The following is a 15798-nucleotide window of genomic DNA, read 5'->3' as shown; positions in this document are numbered from 1 at the left end:
AATTATCTTGAATAATTTTGCATCATCTGCAAACTCTGCCACCTCACCGTTTACCCCTTTTCCAGATCATTTAGGAATATGTAGCATTTATTAATGTTTTAGGGAAAAGGCTAGAATAGGGATGGATCCAGCTCTCATGATTTATTTATATGTTGCCTTGCCAACCTCAGATAGTGGAAATTTCAACTTTCATTAAAAAATAATAATTTTTCTAGCCCTCTGCAGAGATAATCTTTTAAACATGAACTGAGTGTAAACTGATCTGCAGAAAGCCTGAAACAATGACTCAGAGGGAGGAACTCCCTGTTCCCTATCAATCTCATTTAAATGTCAAAGGACAACGATGCCCCACTGCAGTGTCAACCTTAACTATTAATGATCATTTTAGGAACAAGAGAGGAATTAAGCGTGGGAATTGGGTGTTGTTGAAGGGAAGAAAATGTAGAGGGGGGGGGAAAAACAGAGGAGCCTCACAAATAAAGAAGAGAAACAGAAAAGGGGAAAGAGAACCAAGACCAGAAGTGGCAGCCTAAAAGTGGGAGAGGGTTCTCATCAGTGGCACTGACAATAAGGATTTGAACAAATAAATAATAAATAGAAGTGTAGTGATGCCAAACTTTTCACTCATATCTGTGGGAGATTAGGCATGAATTGAGGGGAGTACTAAGTCCTGAATTTATATCCCAACCCATGGACAATAAGTAAACATGGCCCTCCTTCAAATCACTTTGATACTGACCACATTAGTGAGACCAGTACTGTAATACCATGTCCAGTTCTGGTTTCCATACTTCAAAAAGGATGCTGAAAAATTATTTAAGGCCTGGAAAACATACCTGATAGTTAAGAGACTAAAGCAGCTCAATCAATTTAGTTTGTCCAAGAGAAGGTTAAGAAGTGACTTGATTACAAACTACAAGTACCTATATGGTTTCTGATAACAGATGGCTCTTTATCTAGCAGAAAAAGGAATAACTACATAGCAGAAAAAGGAATAACTACAATAACAGCCAATGGTTGGATGCTAGAAAAATCAGATGGGAAATAAGGTGTAAATTTTTTAACAGTGAGGGTAACTAACTATTAAGACTTACCTAGTGTAACATGATGGAATCTACATCACCTGAAGTCTTTAAATCAAGACTAGATGTTTCTAAAAGAACTCGAACAGAAGTTATGGGCTTGATGGAGAAGTTACTGGGTGAGGTTCTATGGCTGGTGTTATGCAGGAGGCCAGATTAGATGATAGTTGTCCTTTCTAGCCTTCACATCTATGACACCTCTGAGCTAGAATAATGCTTCTGGTCCTGACACAAAGTGGGACCCTGCAGCTACCAGTTTGTTTCAGGTGGGATTGGGTTTAAGGATCCAAGCTCAATGAAGATTGGAAGGACAGGGTGAAATCCTGTTTTCATTAACCTACTCCACCATGAAAACAACAGGCATGAGGAAGTGAACCCAAACATCTTAGATGCTACTGCCTCCTCTATAAAGCCCTTCTTAATTCACGATATTGTGGAAACTGTGAATACTGCAATTATTAGGTTTCCACCGCAATTTTGAGAATGGGAGCCTTGGCTGCCTGGGGTGGCCAACAGCAGGGGCCCCTGCTCTCAGCCCCGGGTAGCCACTGTCAGCTCCAGGCCCCCGTTCTGAGTCCCCGGGCGGCCAACAGGGAAAAATCGTGGATATGTAATAATGGATCTTATAACTGCAAATAATAAGGTCTATTATTACTTTTCCACGATTTTCCATGGCTTGTCCACAACTCAATTGTAATTTTTGGACAATCATCCCATGATTCAAATAGGACCTTACTCATTTAAGTTATAGATATGAGGAAACTGCACTACTGAAAGGTAATTTGAGAGTATGGGAAGTAAACACAAGTAGAAGGAAGCTAAGCTGAAGATGCTCTTAGTCAAGCTTCTCAAAAAAAATTCAAAGCTGCAGCACTCTTTATATTACATAGCATTATGTCAGGAGAGGTGGGCTAGCAAAAAGTCTTTAAATATTTATAGAGAATTCCATGATGTGATGAGGCAGCAGGCAGTATAAACAAAGCAGAATATATTTCTGTTCATTAACAAAAGTGTCAGATCATTCCAATTTTTAAAAAATTAATTTGGCTGATCTAATTCCATAAAAAGTTAGATTTCCAGCTTTCTATACTATGTACCAGAACATGAAAGGACAAAAAGCAAAAGGACTATATAAGTTTGAGTTCTAGTCAGTTTAAGTGAAACAGTACTTTACTATTCAATGTTACAGAAATATTTGCGGAAAAGGCCCGTCTGGCCTAAGGCTTGGCATTACATTGGTCAACGTCAAGTGATGGGGGAAAAGAATCCTCTCATAATAACCACTTCCCTCAATGTGACCACATGTGATACCCAAGAAAGGACAAGAGTTTAATATCCTGTTCCCTAATTATACTTGAGGGCATTTTAAAATGCGCTTCAGTCATGTAAGCAAAATCAAGATAAACTCATGTGACAATGCAGGGGTATACAGACGTATACAAAATCTATCATTTTCTCTTCATATTATGTAAGTCCTTGGATTTTCAAGAGATGGTCCACATATGTGCTTGTCACACTGTCAAGCACAAGACGTCTTGATAGTTGTAGTCCACCCCAGAAATTTTGTCTACTGGGGTTACCCTCCCCTCCCCCCCTGCCCAGCCCCACCCTTCGCAACAAATACAAAGTGTTTAAACCTACTAAAAAGGAAGTGCACAATTCTGTATCCCAAAATGCTGCCTTATATCTCTGATCTGGAAGCGCTCTGTGTAAATTCAATTGCAGGGATCAGACAATGTAGGAAATAACCAAGCTACAAAATGACTTGGAGAGATTAGAGCATTGGGGGCTGTAGACAATGTGGGGGGAATCAGTATTAATAAATGTGAAATCTTACACAAAGAGAGGAGAAAAACAGCAGTTGCCAACATGAAGGTGAGGGAGGAAGGGTAGGATAGCCAGACACATAGAACAATCAAGCAACCACACAAATGGCCAAAAAAGTTACCTTTTTGCCAAGATGTATAAATCTGTGCCACAAAGTTAAACAAAATGGCAAGTTCCCTCACATTTTATAAACCTTAGCTTGTTATTCTGCTATTTAAGGGGTCTACAGGAGATCAGCACTGCATGGCTGACTGAAAGGTGGCTTATAGCAGAATGAAGGACTGAAGATCTTGAAGGGAGTAGGAGATGGTTATAGTAAATACAGCTGACATTCAGGGCTCCTAAATTGTGCAGGCACAGAGCTCTGCTCCTGCAAGAGTTGGTCATGGCAGAAGATTTCCTCAGATGTGCAGCCCGTTAGTCATTCAAAGGGGAGCTCCACTCCCACAGAATTTAGGATCTAGACATGGATGATATCATCCCTTCACCTTAGAAATCCATATCCCTGAATGTCTTCACAACCCCTGCTCCCTCCAAAGCAGTGTTCAGCTCCTTCGACCCCTTCCTACCATTTTCCCTCACTTCTTAAGAGCCAAGCAGGCTTTCAAATTATTTGATCAGTTGGCATTGCTACATAATTGCCAATCAGCCACAGAAATTAATACAGCCCTGTTGTACACAAGGGATCCCACGCTGCATAATGTAATCTAGCGTGCCAGAGTACACAGAGCAATAGACATAAATAAGCACATTCAACCGAGTTTATTTTATCTTTCTAATAGTCTCTCTGATTTTTTGGGTAAATCTACACAGCAATGTAAGCCTATGGTTAGTGGGACTCAAGTCAGCTGACTCATGTCAGGGAACCCTGGGCTTGAGCATCTACCCGACATTTTAACCCTAGGTTAAGGGATTATCTGCCCGTGCTTGAACCAAAGTAGCCAGTCCCTAGCACCCCCACCCAGTGTTGACACTCTAGCCCTACAAACCTATTGCACTGTGGGAAAACTCCTAACTGTGACGGTATGATGGATGGGACTCCGGTGCCCACAAGAAGCATGGGTACCTAAATTGCATAATTAGCTCCTTTGGTGGCTGTCTCAGTAGAATTGCTGCAGTTTCAGAAGGCTTTATACTGATCTGCCATCTAATCTGAGAATTGGGCTCTCCACTTGTAGGCTGAGTCACACTGGCAGCCCCTGTTCTCAGGATAATTAGGACGTAAGTCTCCAGGGCTGTCAAACTATTAACATGAAATATTGTGATTCTTAATTTTTAAACTGGGATGTTCAATGAAGGGGTTTGTGTTTGGTTTTGTATTTTGTCTGTTTTGAAGTTTCAGAGGAAAAACACACACATACACCCCCCAGCCTGGCTGCCGTGGAGCGGTGAAGTGCAGTCCCAGGCCTTGGAGTGCAGTGTGCTCCAGTACCCCCTGTGGATCCCTTATTCCTGCCCCTGCCACACTGGGAAGGCGGGCATAAGGGATTCCCAGGAGGAGAAGTTTCGGGGCTGGCTCCCACTCACCGCCCTCACAGTGCATACTACCTGGGTGCCTCTACACATGCAGCCGCAGGGAAGGTGGGGGAGGGAGAGAGCAGAATGGGATCAAGCAGCTGCTTTGCAGGCAGGGCGAGTGGCAGAGCTCCAGGCTCAGCATAGCTGGGGGAGTGATGACTCCCAACACCCTGGCAGCTGGGAGACACCTCCGCCCCGCCAGCTTTGCTCTCTGCTAAAGGCAAGCTCTGGATAGCAGCAAGGAGGAGCCTGAGACACTGACGCTGTGGGAAGGTTTTAGGATTGGCTCCCACATGCCACTCTGACAGTGCACGCTGCCTAGACACCCCCACATGCACAGCCCCAGGAGGGACAGGGGGCCAGAGAGAGACCAAGTAGCTGCCCTGCAGGGAGGGGGAGCGGCTGGGGTGTTGAACTCATCCTTCCCCAGCTGCACAGAGCTGAGAGCTCTGCCACTCCCAGTACCTGCAGGGCATCTGCTTAGTCCCCGCTCCGCTCTCCTGCCCTTGCTCCCAGGCCCCTCCTGGGGCTGCGTGCGCAGGGGTGCCCGGGCAGCATGCACGAAAACCTGGTTGTGCACTTTGACCAGGAAGCAACTCTATTTGCAAACAGCGTCTTCTGATCCATCTCCATTGAAAACCCTGCAGGCTCTCTCATAGCATGCTCGCAGACCAGTGTTCAGCAGACAATGGGTTAATGCTGATCTGAGCTGCTGCTGTTTGCAAAGGGAGATGTGGCTTTCATTTGCAATAGAGTACAACAGACTGCACCACATACTGTCGGCATAGAGAGAACTAAGGAAGTTGCCCCAAGGATCTCTGGGATACATCTGGAAGTCTACTGGGACCCAAGTCAAACTGGGGCCATGTGCATGCAGGAAAGCAATAGGGGTTGGACCCTAGGTCACAGCTTAACATGGGCTTGGACCCTCCAGCCCTGCAGGGTCCTGGGACCCTAGATTCGAGCCATAGGTTAGCACAATTGGTGTGTGGATGCAAAGGGCGGGGTGGTGTCAGGCTTGAGCCCAGGCTTACACTGCTGTGTAGACATACAATGCTTTGTTTAATGATTGAGGGTAACTGCCAAAAGAAAGCTGTGGAATCAAAGCTGGTGGGATGTAGTCCATGAGAGGATCACTCACTTAAAGAAGCAGTCCTTATAAGAGCGCATAATTAATTTCATTTGCTTTTGCACTATAAACACCAGAGTTAGCCACACATTACAATCACAGCTTTAGTTACATTACCTGTATTCTGTTGAGTTCTACGACTGGTCCATGCTGACGATCTCTCACCATAGTTGCTTGCACAACCTTTCTGAAAGCTGCCTCCTAAAAAATAAAAATATAAAAAATTATACATCATAGAGCAGTGCCAAAATTACAATACAATTCTAAATCTGTGGGCATTTCAGATTTAAACACATGCTTAATTCCGCTCGGGGGGATGGGGGTCGGGAATACAACAGAGATTTACCACAGAACAAGAAAACTTGCATCTTGCTGTCTTAACCCTCAGGAAGATCCTATCAATAACAAGGAATAGATTGCACAAGAAACTGTTCCTTAGTGTCAAGCTATCTGGAGTTTCTCAGGAGTGTGGGTACCAACCTCAGGGCAGACTGTGAAGAAGCGGGGCACAAACCCCCAAACTGGCTGTGAGTTCTATACTTAGATTTCACCAACCAAGTATCAAGTGGGAACTCCTCAAGCACTATAACAGTCTTAACATGGAGTCACAGACAGTCCTCTTGGACACTCAAGTCTATCTTGCCACCTAAGCAAGCTTGCTTTTGTGACAGATGGTCCCTTATACCAAAAATTACAACAATATTCAGGTTACTCCCAGTTCCAAAGGACCAGTCACTTACCCCAGGTCAACTTCACCCTAGCTCTCACCAAAGACAACCCTTGTAGCCAATCCTATAATAAACTAACTAAAGATTTATTAACTAAGAAAAATAAATGAGAGTTATTTACCAGGTTAAAGCAGGTGAACACACACACACACACACACACACACACACGAGTTATAGTATTAGTTCCAAAAGGTAATATAAGCTGCTATAATATGAAAGTTCTACATGTCCTTTAGGGCCAACCCACACTAAGCAGCTGGTGATCCCTTGCTTATGCTTAGAAATCTTCAGAGTTCAAGCAGCATAGAGATAATTTCTTCTTGACAAAGATTTTTATTCCCTTCCCCCCAGAGTTCAAGCTGATGCAACAAGTGCTTGCGTACATCTCTTCCTGGGTGTGTGGGGGGAGGGGGGGAGGGGAAGGGGGCGGAAGCAAACCATTAAGTCTTTTGTCCACTGCTGTTCCACAACGGTTTGTCTGGTGTCTATGGACCTTCTTTTATTAGGCAGGAGATGACACCTCTTTTAGTAAACTAGTAATGCTTCTCTCCTGACTAGGTTTACAGTTTCAGAGCAAATACTTTTATAGTTACCAAGCAAACACTTTAATATTACCTTATAATATCTGTATCCCACGTTAAACGTGAGATTAATACATGCAGCAATACACAAGCATTTCATAATGTCTAAACACTAAATGCATTTTTATAAATCTAATACCTATTTTAACAGTACTAACACACAGGAGAGCCAGACTGGTTTCCAGCTATTATTCCTGGGGGAATTCTTAATTAAAATTAAATCAAAATTAAAAATTCTGCAAAATTCTCCATATTTTATTTGTCAAAACAACACAATATAGTCATGCCAGTTCCAATTATTTTGGTAATTTATTTCACAATATCTATCAGCAAGTATGTCTGTAACCATACAGACTAAAATAAGATTCTGGTAATTTTTACTAGGCATATTAATACAGAACTTTGAGTAATTCATGTAAATTACAATACAGAACTGCATTGCCTGCACCTGTCAGAAGGAGTGCAAAGACTTGGGGGAGTCAGGGGAAACAGAGGAGCTGAGAGAGAGGGAAGGAGCCTGGAGTGAACCTGGAAGGTTGTTGGGTGGGGGTAGGAGAAGTATGGAACAGGATTTCTGGGGTGGAGGTAGGGGCGAGTTGTTAGGGAGTTGGGGAACCTCCCCCATGTACATCTGGGCTGACCCCAAGCTTCTCCCATTCAGACAGGCACATGTGCCCGTCCCCACAAGCCCCATCCCATGGGTCACTACAGCCTCCTTCTCCTCCATCCCCATGTGGCCTTGCACCCTGACTCCTATTCAGCCCCTGGCTCAATGCTGTCACCCTATAAGCTCCTGAGCCCACACCCCAATCTGTCCCCCCCACTAGCCATTCTGAATTCCAGTCTAAGACACACACCTCAGCAGCCCTGTGTACCCCACTGTCTGTCTGTCCTTACCTGACTCCACGGACAGGGTGCTGTGATAAACTTCTACTCCTGGGAGAATTCTGTGCCACTGTGCATGCACAGAATTTTTTCCCCCTCACAGAAGATATATTCTGCCCCAGAAGTGCTGCAGCTCTGCCTTCTGCCCACCAGAAGCTGGGGTGGCGCCAGAATAGCCAGCAGCATGTATGCAGCTGGCTGTTCTGGCACCACAGCAGCTTCTGATGGGCGAAAGGCAGAACTGCAGCACTTCTGGGGCAGAATGTATTTTCTGCAGAAAAAAATTAAAATTCAGTGGGACACATGAATTCAGCACACTCAAGACAGAGACTTTAAGCAGCAGTACAGTAAGGGTTGTGCATGTACCCTGCATGTCCTCTTGCCTCTAACCCGACCCTCTCAGTTCCTTCACACTGGAATCCTGATGACTTTACACACCAAGTAGTGGGGATAGAGGGTGGATTGTGGAATATATATGTGCATAACAAATCTAAGAGCCACAGTTACTGTACAGGTAACACTGCTCTACAGCCAAAATGCTTCTGAAATAAATGTAGTCAAACTTTACTAATTCTGGGTCACTGAGAACAAAAATGATGCTTAAAATTGTTGATTGGATCTAGTTTTCAAGATATGCTATTGGGTCAGTATATACAACCCTTGACTTGGGAATGGCGGAGGATAAGTGAGTTATAAAGGGAAGGGATCTCAATTTAAACCAGAAATGACTAAAATACATCTTTGACTGGATCTATGAATAAATCTATGACTGGGTTTGGACAGTACTTGCTTTTTAGGCAAAACAATGAATGATGCAATCTGAAGCTGGTATTGTGTCATACATGATATGAATTGCATCATGTTATTCCTAGAAGTCATGGATGATGCAATCATAACGAAGCTTACATCACTCTGCTGAACATATTGCCCTATATCAGCTCTAGAAATCATACAGTGTCGTGCTCTCTTATTTGTCAGTGTTTGATTTTGCAAAGGGACACATTTCTGTTTAGCCAAAGTGAGCAGAGATGCCTCGTACTTGTGTGAACAGTGCAGGTAACTTCTGCTATGTTTGTGGTGAAGTGACTTTTGCATCACAAAAGCGCAGTATAACCACTATGGTTAAGAAAGCCTATCACCTTTCTTTTGGCTGCAAAATTGGAGATCAGGACAAGAGGTGGGCCCCACACATATGCTGCAACACTTGTGCAACAAATCTTCGCCAGTGGTTGAACAGGAAAAGGAAATCTATGCCTTTTGCAGTGCCAATGATTTGGAGAGAGTCAACAGATCATACCAGCAATTGTTACTTCTGCATGGTGCCTCCAGTTGGGAAAGGTGTGTCAAAGAAGAAAAAGTGGACTGTGCATTATCCAAACATTCCATCAGCTATACGCCCAGTACCCCACGGAGGAGGACTGCCGGTTCCTGATGCACCAGAATCATTCTCACTTGAGTCAGACGAGGAAGAGGAAGAGGATGAAACTTCTGGTCCTGAACCATCAATGTCACAGGACCCACATTTTCTCCCATCCTCCTCCTCTGAACCACACCTCATAACACAAGGTGAACTGAATGACCTTGTCAGGGATTTGGAACTACCCAAGAGTAAGGCAGAGCTGTTGGGCTCCAGACTACAGCAGTGGAATCTCCTGGCAGGTGATGTTAGGGTTTCCATGTTCCGTGACCGTCAAAAGGATCTTGTCCCATTCTTCTTCATGGAAGGTGATCTTGTAGCCTGCAACAACATCGATGGTGTGATGGCAGCCCTCAACATCGTTCACGATCCAGATGAGTGGAGACTGTTCATTGATTCATCGAAGACGAGTCTTAAAGCTGTTTTACTGCATAATGGCAATGTTTTGCCAGCAATTCCAGGTGGTCATGCAGTCCATATGAAGGAAACCTATGACAACATGAAACAACTTTTGAGGTGCATAAACTATGACCAACATCAGTGGCAGCTTTGTGGCGATTTGAAGGTTGTTGCTCTCTTGCTTGGTCTGCAGACTGGATACACAAAGTATTGCTGTTTTCCCTGTGAATGGGATAGTCGTGCAAGAGATTCCCACTACATCAACAAAGACTGGCCACTCCGACAGTCATTGGAGCCTGGGAGGAAAAGTGTTCAGCATCCACCACTTGTTGAATCAAGGAAGATTTTGTTACCACTCTTACACATCAAGCTGGGTCTGACGAAGAACTTTGTCAAGGCCATTGACAAAACACAAGCAGCTTTCAAGTACCTCCATGGAAAATTTCCAAGGTTAAGTGAAGCTAAGATAAAGGAAGGTGTCTTTGTTGGTCCTCAGATTCGTGAACTTCTTCGAGATGATGCATTTGACCATGCGCTGCGTGGCAAGGAAAAGACGGCATGGAAAGCCTTCTAGTTAGTGGCAATAAATTTTCTCGGAAACAACAAGGCAGACAACTACAGGTTGTTGGTGGAAAACCTCCTCAAGGCATACAGAAGCCTTGGTTGCAACATGTCACTAAAGATACATTTTTTGCACTCTCATCTAGATTTTTTTCCCACCGAACTGCGGAGCAGTGAGCGACGAGCACGGCGAGCGATTTCACCAGGACATTGCAACAATGGAGAAACGCTATCAGGGCAAATGGAGCCCATCAATGCTTCCAGACTATTGCTGGACAGTGACAAAGAGATGCTCCATTTAATGAATACAAGAGACAAGCCAAGAAGCGCCGAGTAGACACTGAATAGGACTAAACTATGTACATAATAGTTTTTTGCCTTTTGTTTCATAATAAATTTTATTTATATAACCCTTTTGCTGATTTTTACATTGTTGCATAAACAGGACAGGTGAAATATTATCATGTAAAGCAACCATAAACACATGAAAAGACCTAGGTTTACAATTTATGATTAAAACTCTACTATCTACACAATATACATAGACAAAATGTAAAAACTTAAATATCTTAGAAACAGTAGCCAATCAGTTGTTTTAATTGTCATATTTGAATTCAGCACATCAAAATACATAATAAATAGCACATTTTATCTCTGAAGCAGACGACTTCTCAAAAATTGTAGACCAGTGTAAATAACTATTTCTTCATGGAGTGTTTGTAGACATATATATTCTACTTTATGTGATTACTAAGCAGTCCAATGGTGGTGGAAACTCAGAAGTTACTTAAACAAGAATGGAAGAACATGTTTTCCGAAGTGAGTGTCTGCTCTGGAAGCTTCTACAGTTGCATAGTGCCAAACAAACATGTGAACTGAGAACCACACTGCTTCTCTGCAGGTGTCTAATAGGGACATTACTGGGGAGGCCACTGATGCAGCTTGGGCCCTCGTAGAAAGAGCAGTAATTCTCTCCAGTGGGGTGACATTTGCAAAGTCATAACAAGTTTGTATACATGAAAAAATCCAATTTGATATCCCCTCATGGCAGTGACCACTTATCCTCCCATTTTTTTCAGCATAAGATACGAACAGTTTGGGAGAGGGCCTAAAAGGTTTAGTCCTGTCAATGTAAAGAGATAAAGCCCTGCAGATGTCAAAAGTATGCAAACTCTCTTCATCCTTATAGGCATGCAGTTTAAGAAAGAAGACTGGTAGACCTATCACCTGATTTAAACAGAATTCCGACACTACTTTTGATAGGAATTTCAGATACGGCTGTAAGGCTATGTTGTCCTTATACAAAAAATTGTATATGGGGTTCATGCCAAAGCCTGAAACTCACCTGCTCTCCTAGATGATGTTATCACTATTAAGAATGCTGTTTTAGCAGACAAGTGCAAAAGGAAGCAGATGGCTAAAGGCTCTAAAGGTGGTCCTATGAGTATTTACAAGAGCAAATTAAGGTTCCAAGGGGAAAGTGGAGTTTTAACCAGCGAGTAGACCAATTAGTCTATTTCAAGAATCTCCCAGCCAGAGTGAGAAATAAACAGACCAGTCTTGAATAAATGGATGAAAGGCTGAGATGGCTGCCAGATGGACTTTTAATAAGCTCAGGGACAGATATGACTCCTTCAGTTATAGCAGGTAGTTCCAATAGGTCCTGAATCTGCAATGTGCATGGAGACAACCGGTGACAATATGGCCAGATCAAGAACCTCTTCCACTTAGCGAGGGAGGTAATTTTAGTGGAATGCTCCCTACTAATCAACACATTTCGAACCACCTAATAACAGATTCTCTGTAGCTGTTAGCCACTGAGTATGCACATTATGAGGTGGAAGCTGCATGGATTAGTGTGCAACACCTGGTTGTAATCTTGCAATATTATGTCCTGGAGGACAAATAGTGTGAATTAAGATTGGATTGACAGATTCTGCAGGTCTAAAGTACCAATACTGTCTTGGCCAAGCTAAAGCTATGAGAATCATCATGGAGTATTCCATCAGCTTTCTGATTACTCTGAGAATCGGTGAGACTAGAGATATGCGTACAGGAACTCTGTCCCTCCCACCTCCCAGGGCAGTAGGAATGGATCTGTCACGGAGCCATGGAACAAGAAGCAGCTGCACTTCTTGTGTCTGGTCACTAAGAAATCCATGGTGGGAAGTCCCCATCTTTGGAACACTGGTTAGTTTTTCTGGTACCACTCATGATTTCCAACAAACTTTCTGCTGAGGCAAACCGGGAGGACATTCTGCACCCCTCAAAGGTCTGAGGCCTTGAGGGTGATGATGTTTTGCCTGCAGAAGTTCCACAAGTGGCTTGCCTCCAAACACAGGAGATCTGATCTTGTCCCATCCTGTTTGAGGTAAAACATTGCAGTCATATTGCCCATCATTACTTGTATGGTGAGGCCCCAGAGAGATGGAAGAAAAACTTGGTATGCATAGTAAATGGCCCTCAGTTCTATAACATTTATATGAAGAGCTGCCTCTTAAGTTGACTAGAGATCTTGATTATGCATTCCATTCAGGTTTGTCCTCCAGCCTATGGTGGATGCATCTGTCATTAATGTCTTTGATGGTAAAGGAGGAGAGTAGGGTAGCTGCTTGCAGACATTTTCCAGACTCATCCACCAGCTTAATGATGAGAGGACTTGCGCAGGCATATGAATCAGCATGTCCGCGGATGTATGCTTGAATGATATACAGACTTCAACCAGCTTTGCACATATTGCAACTGAAGTGGGGCATGCAAAGTCATGCACATGCAGGATGCCATGTGCCCCAGAAATCTGAGGCATGTTCCAACTTGTCAGATAAAAGCATAGTTGGTGCACAGGGAGAGAATGGAATGGACTCTCTTGAGACAGATAAGCAATTGCCAAGTTAAGAAGAGATGGGTTGAGAAGGTTTTGAACAACTAGAGCTCTGCTCTCAAGGAAGTAGTCAAATCTGCTACTTAGATTAACATGAGGACAATCTTCAGCTAGGGAATTTGTACCTCTTCCTAGATGGATCAGGGGCTAGCCAATAATAATACATTCTTTCCTTCTGGGGGCAGGCATGTAAACATCTAAATATCTCAGGGTTGCACAAATATCCCTAGAAGTGTGCAAGGCCTCAGACTTCCCATTGAAAAAAAAGACTGCACCCCTCAAAGGGATGGTCCTTAACTGTTTCTGCACTTCTTTAGGGATGCCAGAAGTTTGCAGTCATGAGGTCTTTCTCATTAGTACAGCCATTGCCATGGATCATGTTAAAGAGTTTGAAGAGATGTTTTGGTGACAAGCTGGCCCTGGGCTATGACAGAAGAACTCCTCCCTGGGCTCTTTGGGAAGTTTGTCAGAAAATTCTGAGGGAAATTCCAAAAAGTCATATTTAGAGAGAACCACCTTGTAATTCTCATCCATAAACTTATGTGGAGTAGCTCTTTCTTCCCAAGCAAGTTGAGCTTTTTTCGCTCTGTCTCTGGGACTTTGCTTCTGTTGTCCTCACCTGGTCCTCTCAATTGAAGTTGTTACTACCAGATAGGAGAAGAATTGTTTGAAATCCTATGCACCCTACAACAACAGTCAGCCTTTTTTAAAAAAAAAAAAAATCAAGTGGGTGGTATGAAGGCTGGTTCTGGACAATAATTTAGCAGAATCAAACAGCCCCTCATTTTTAGGCAGCGTCACTCTACCAGGAAAAGCCTGTCAGGTGTGGTTGGTGTTCCCTCACAGCCACACACAAGACTGCCGTGAAATGACCCAGCCACTGGGTCTCTCTCCAGGTGTTTCAAGCCAGCGAAGCCTGGACAAAGCCCAGCCATTGCCCCAGTCTTGGGGTCACTATACACACTTTCAGGGTACAGACCCTATCTCTGGCATACTGTTGGGACAACTGGGCCTACAAATTTACCCTAATTGTGAGTTTAACTGTAAGTGACTGAAAGTTAATAAAATGTCACAATAAACTATAACAACCAAGGTTGATGGGAAAAGATAAGAAAGGGAGACAAAGACTGAATTAGTCCACACAGCAAGGTCTACTGATAGAACTCAAGGACAGTGTTAAGATCATGCCTGATAAACAAGAGATGCAAGAGATCAGAAATCAGTAAACCAAAATTAGTGTGTCAGAAATTAGGCCTAATTGGTGGACAAAATAATAAGTGGATGGGCAATTCTGTCCATCCCTCCTTTCTGGGGTCCTCAAAACGAGACTTTGGGGGAAAAGCTAATGGACTGCAACACTGGCTAATTGAAAGATGAGAGAAGGGGAAGGAGCAAGCTTCACCATCATGGATGACACCCCACCATCTCCTTTACCCTGATCCTGGAAGATGCCCTGACCAGACCAGGCCAGAGAGAGGAAGCCAAATGACATTGTCACCTTCATCAGCTCTGTCTGAATCTTGAACAGCACGTGGTACGAGAGAGACTTTGTCTCTCCTTCCCTCTCTGACCCACATCCTATTCCTTCCCCACCTTATTTCTTCTCTTTCCTCTCTCTCTCCTTTTTTCCTTCTGTCTAATAAGAGCCTGTCTTAGCCAACATATTTTGCAACACCACTGTAACCAGAAAGGTCAGCTAAAACAATGCCCTACACACCTCAATGCTGGTATAAGTTTGTCAGGTCTCCAAGTGGCTGATAAGACCATGAGCTGTGTTTTGCCAGCAGTAAAACTGCAAGTGAAAAATCAACATCAGAGACAGAAGCTGGATTTTCTATCTTTGCTAAACACGAGGGCTTTTCCTTCTAAAAACTGTCTCCAGCCAAAGGGAAAGGGAACAAGGGATGTTCAAATTGAAATCTTTTTTAATAATTTGCATTTTAAATGCTTTAATGGTTTTTCTTTCTTTTTGCACCTTAATAAAAAGTAAAAAGGATTTTTTATGGTGCGTCTTCCACGGTACTAGGCAGGCTGTAGTTTCTGTATACCAAACCCAAAATCTTATTAAACATTAAAATTGTTTAATGTTGGCAAGTGAGTGGGTTAACACCTTTGACTCTCTGGGCCCATATATACCATGTAAATTAACACACCTTCATCCTCCTGAGAGCTGGAGCCTGCTATCCAGCTGCCTCATCACTGGGTCCAGTACTGACTCCCCCCTTGCTTAAACACACATTCTCCCCTGACTCCACCCAAAGGTGTGAGCCTTCAAGTTTTACAGTTTAACTCTCTCAAAAGGCACATGGACATTGTAAAGCACAGATACATGGACACTGACATTTAGAGTAGATTCTAGCACCACTCTCTTTTACTCAACAGATAAAGCACAAGAGACTGTTCATGTTCTGACTTCAGTCACGCTAAAATGCATTTATCACTGCACACTTCTATTGTATCAATTAGCTAAACACCAAGTCATTGCATCTGAAATTCAAAAACCAATGTCGCTCCTTGGAAGAAGTCCATTTAGTTTTACTCTCTCAAGGTAAAGGTCAACTAAATTAGAACAGAAAACTTAAAATTTAAAAACTAACTGATAGCAGCAGCCTACACAATCCTTACAGAATGAGAGTCAAGTTGTCAAATTCCACTTGCCACCTGAAATTATAACTATGATATATTATTTATATTGTTCACGCATGAGCTAAGGTACACAGCTCTATTCCATTTTCTTCAGAAAATATTTAAACAATGTATATAATTACAATTACCACAATCTAAGATTTT

The 15798-nt window shown here is 43.1% G+C and overlaps 1 protein-coding gene across 1 annotated transcript in view; it reads right to left on the bottom strand.

The window, feature by feature from the left end:
• The window catches only part of HERC2 (HECT and RLD domain containing E3 ubiquitin protein ligase 2), a 211627-nt gene that overhangs the window by 12201 nt on the left and 183628 nt on the right, over positions 1-15798 (bottom strand). Inside the window, exon 86 of the mRNA XM_065403094.1 lies at positions 5674-5757. Coding sequence (XP_065259166.1) covers positions 5674-5757 — 84 coding nt within the window. The remainder of the gene's footprint in view (positions 1-5673; positions 5758-15798) is intronic.

The sequence above is a fragment of the Emys orbicularis genome, chromosome 1 (assembly GCF_028017835.1).
Source record: "Emys orbicularis isolate rEmyOrb1 chromosome 1, rEmyOrb1.hap1, whole genome shotgun sequence".
In the NCBI taxonomy this organism is placed as follows: domain Eukaryota; kingdom Metazoa; phylum Chordata; order Testudines; family Emydidae; genus Emys; species Emys orbicularis.
The sequence above is the reverse complement of the archived record's forward strand: the minus strand, read 5'-3'. Positions and strand labels throughout refer to the sequence as shown.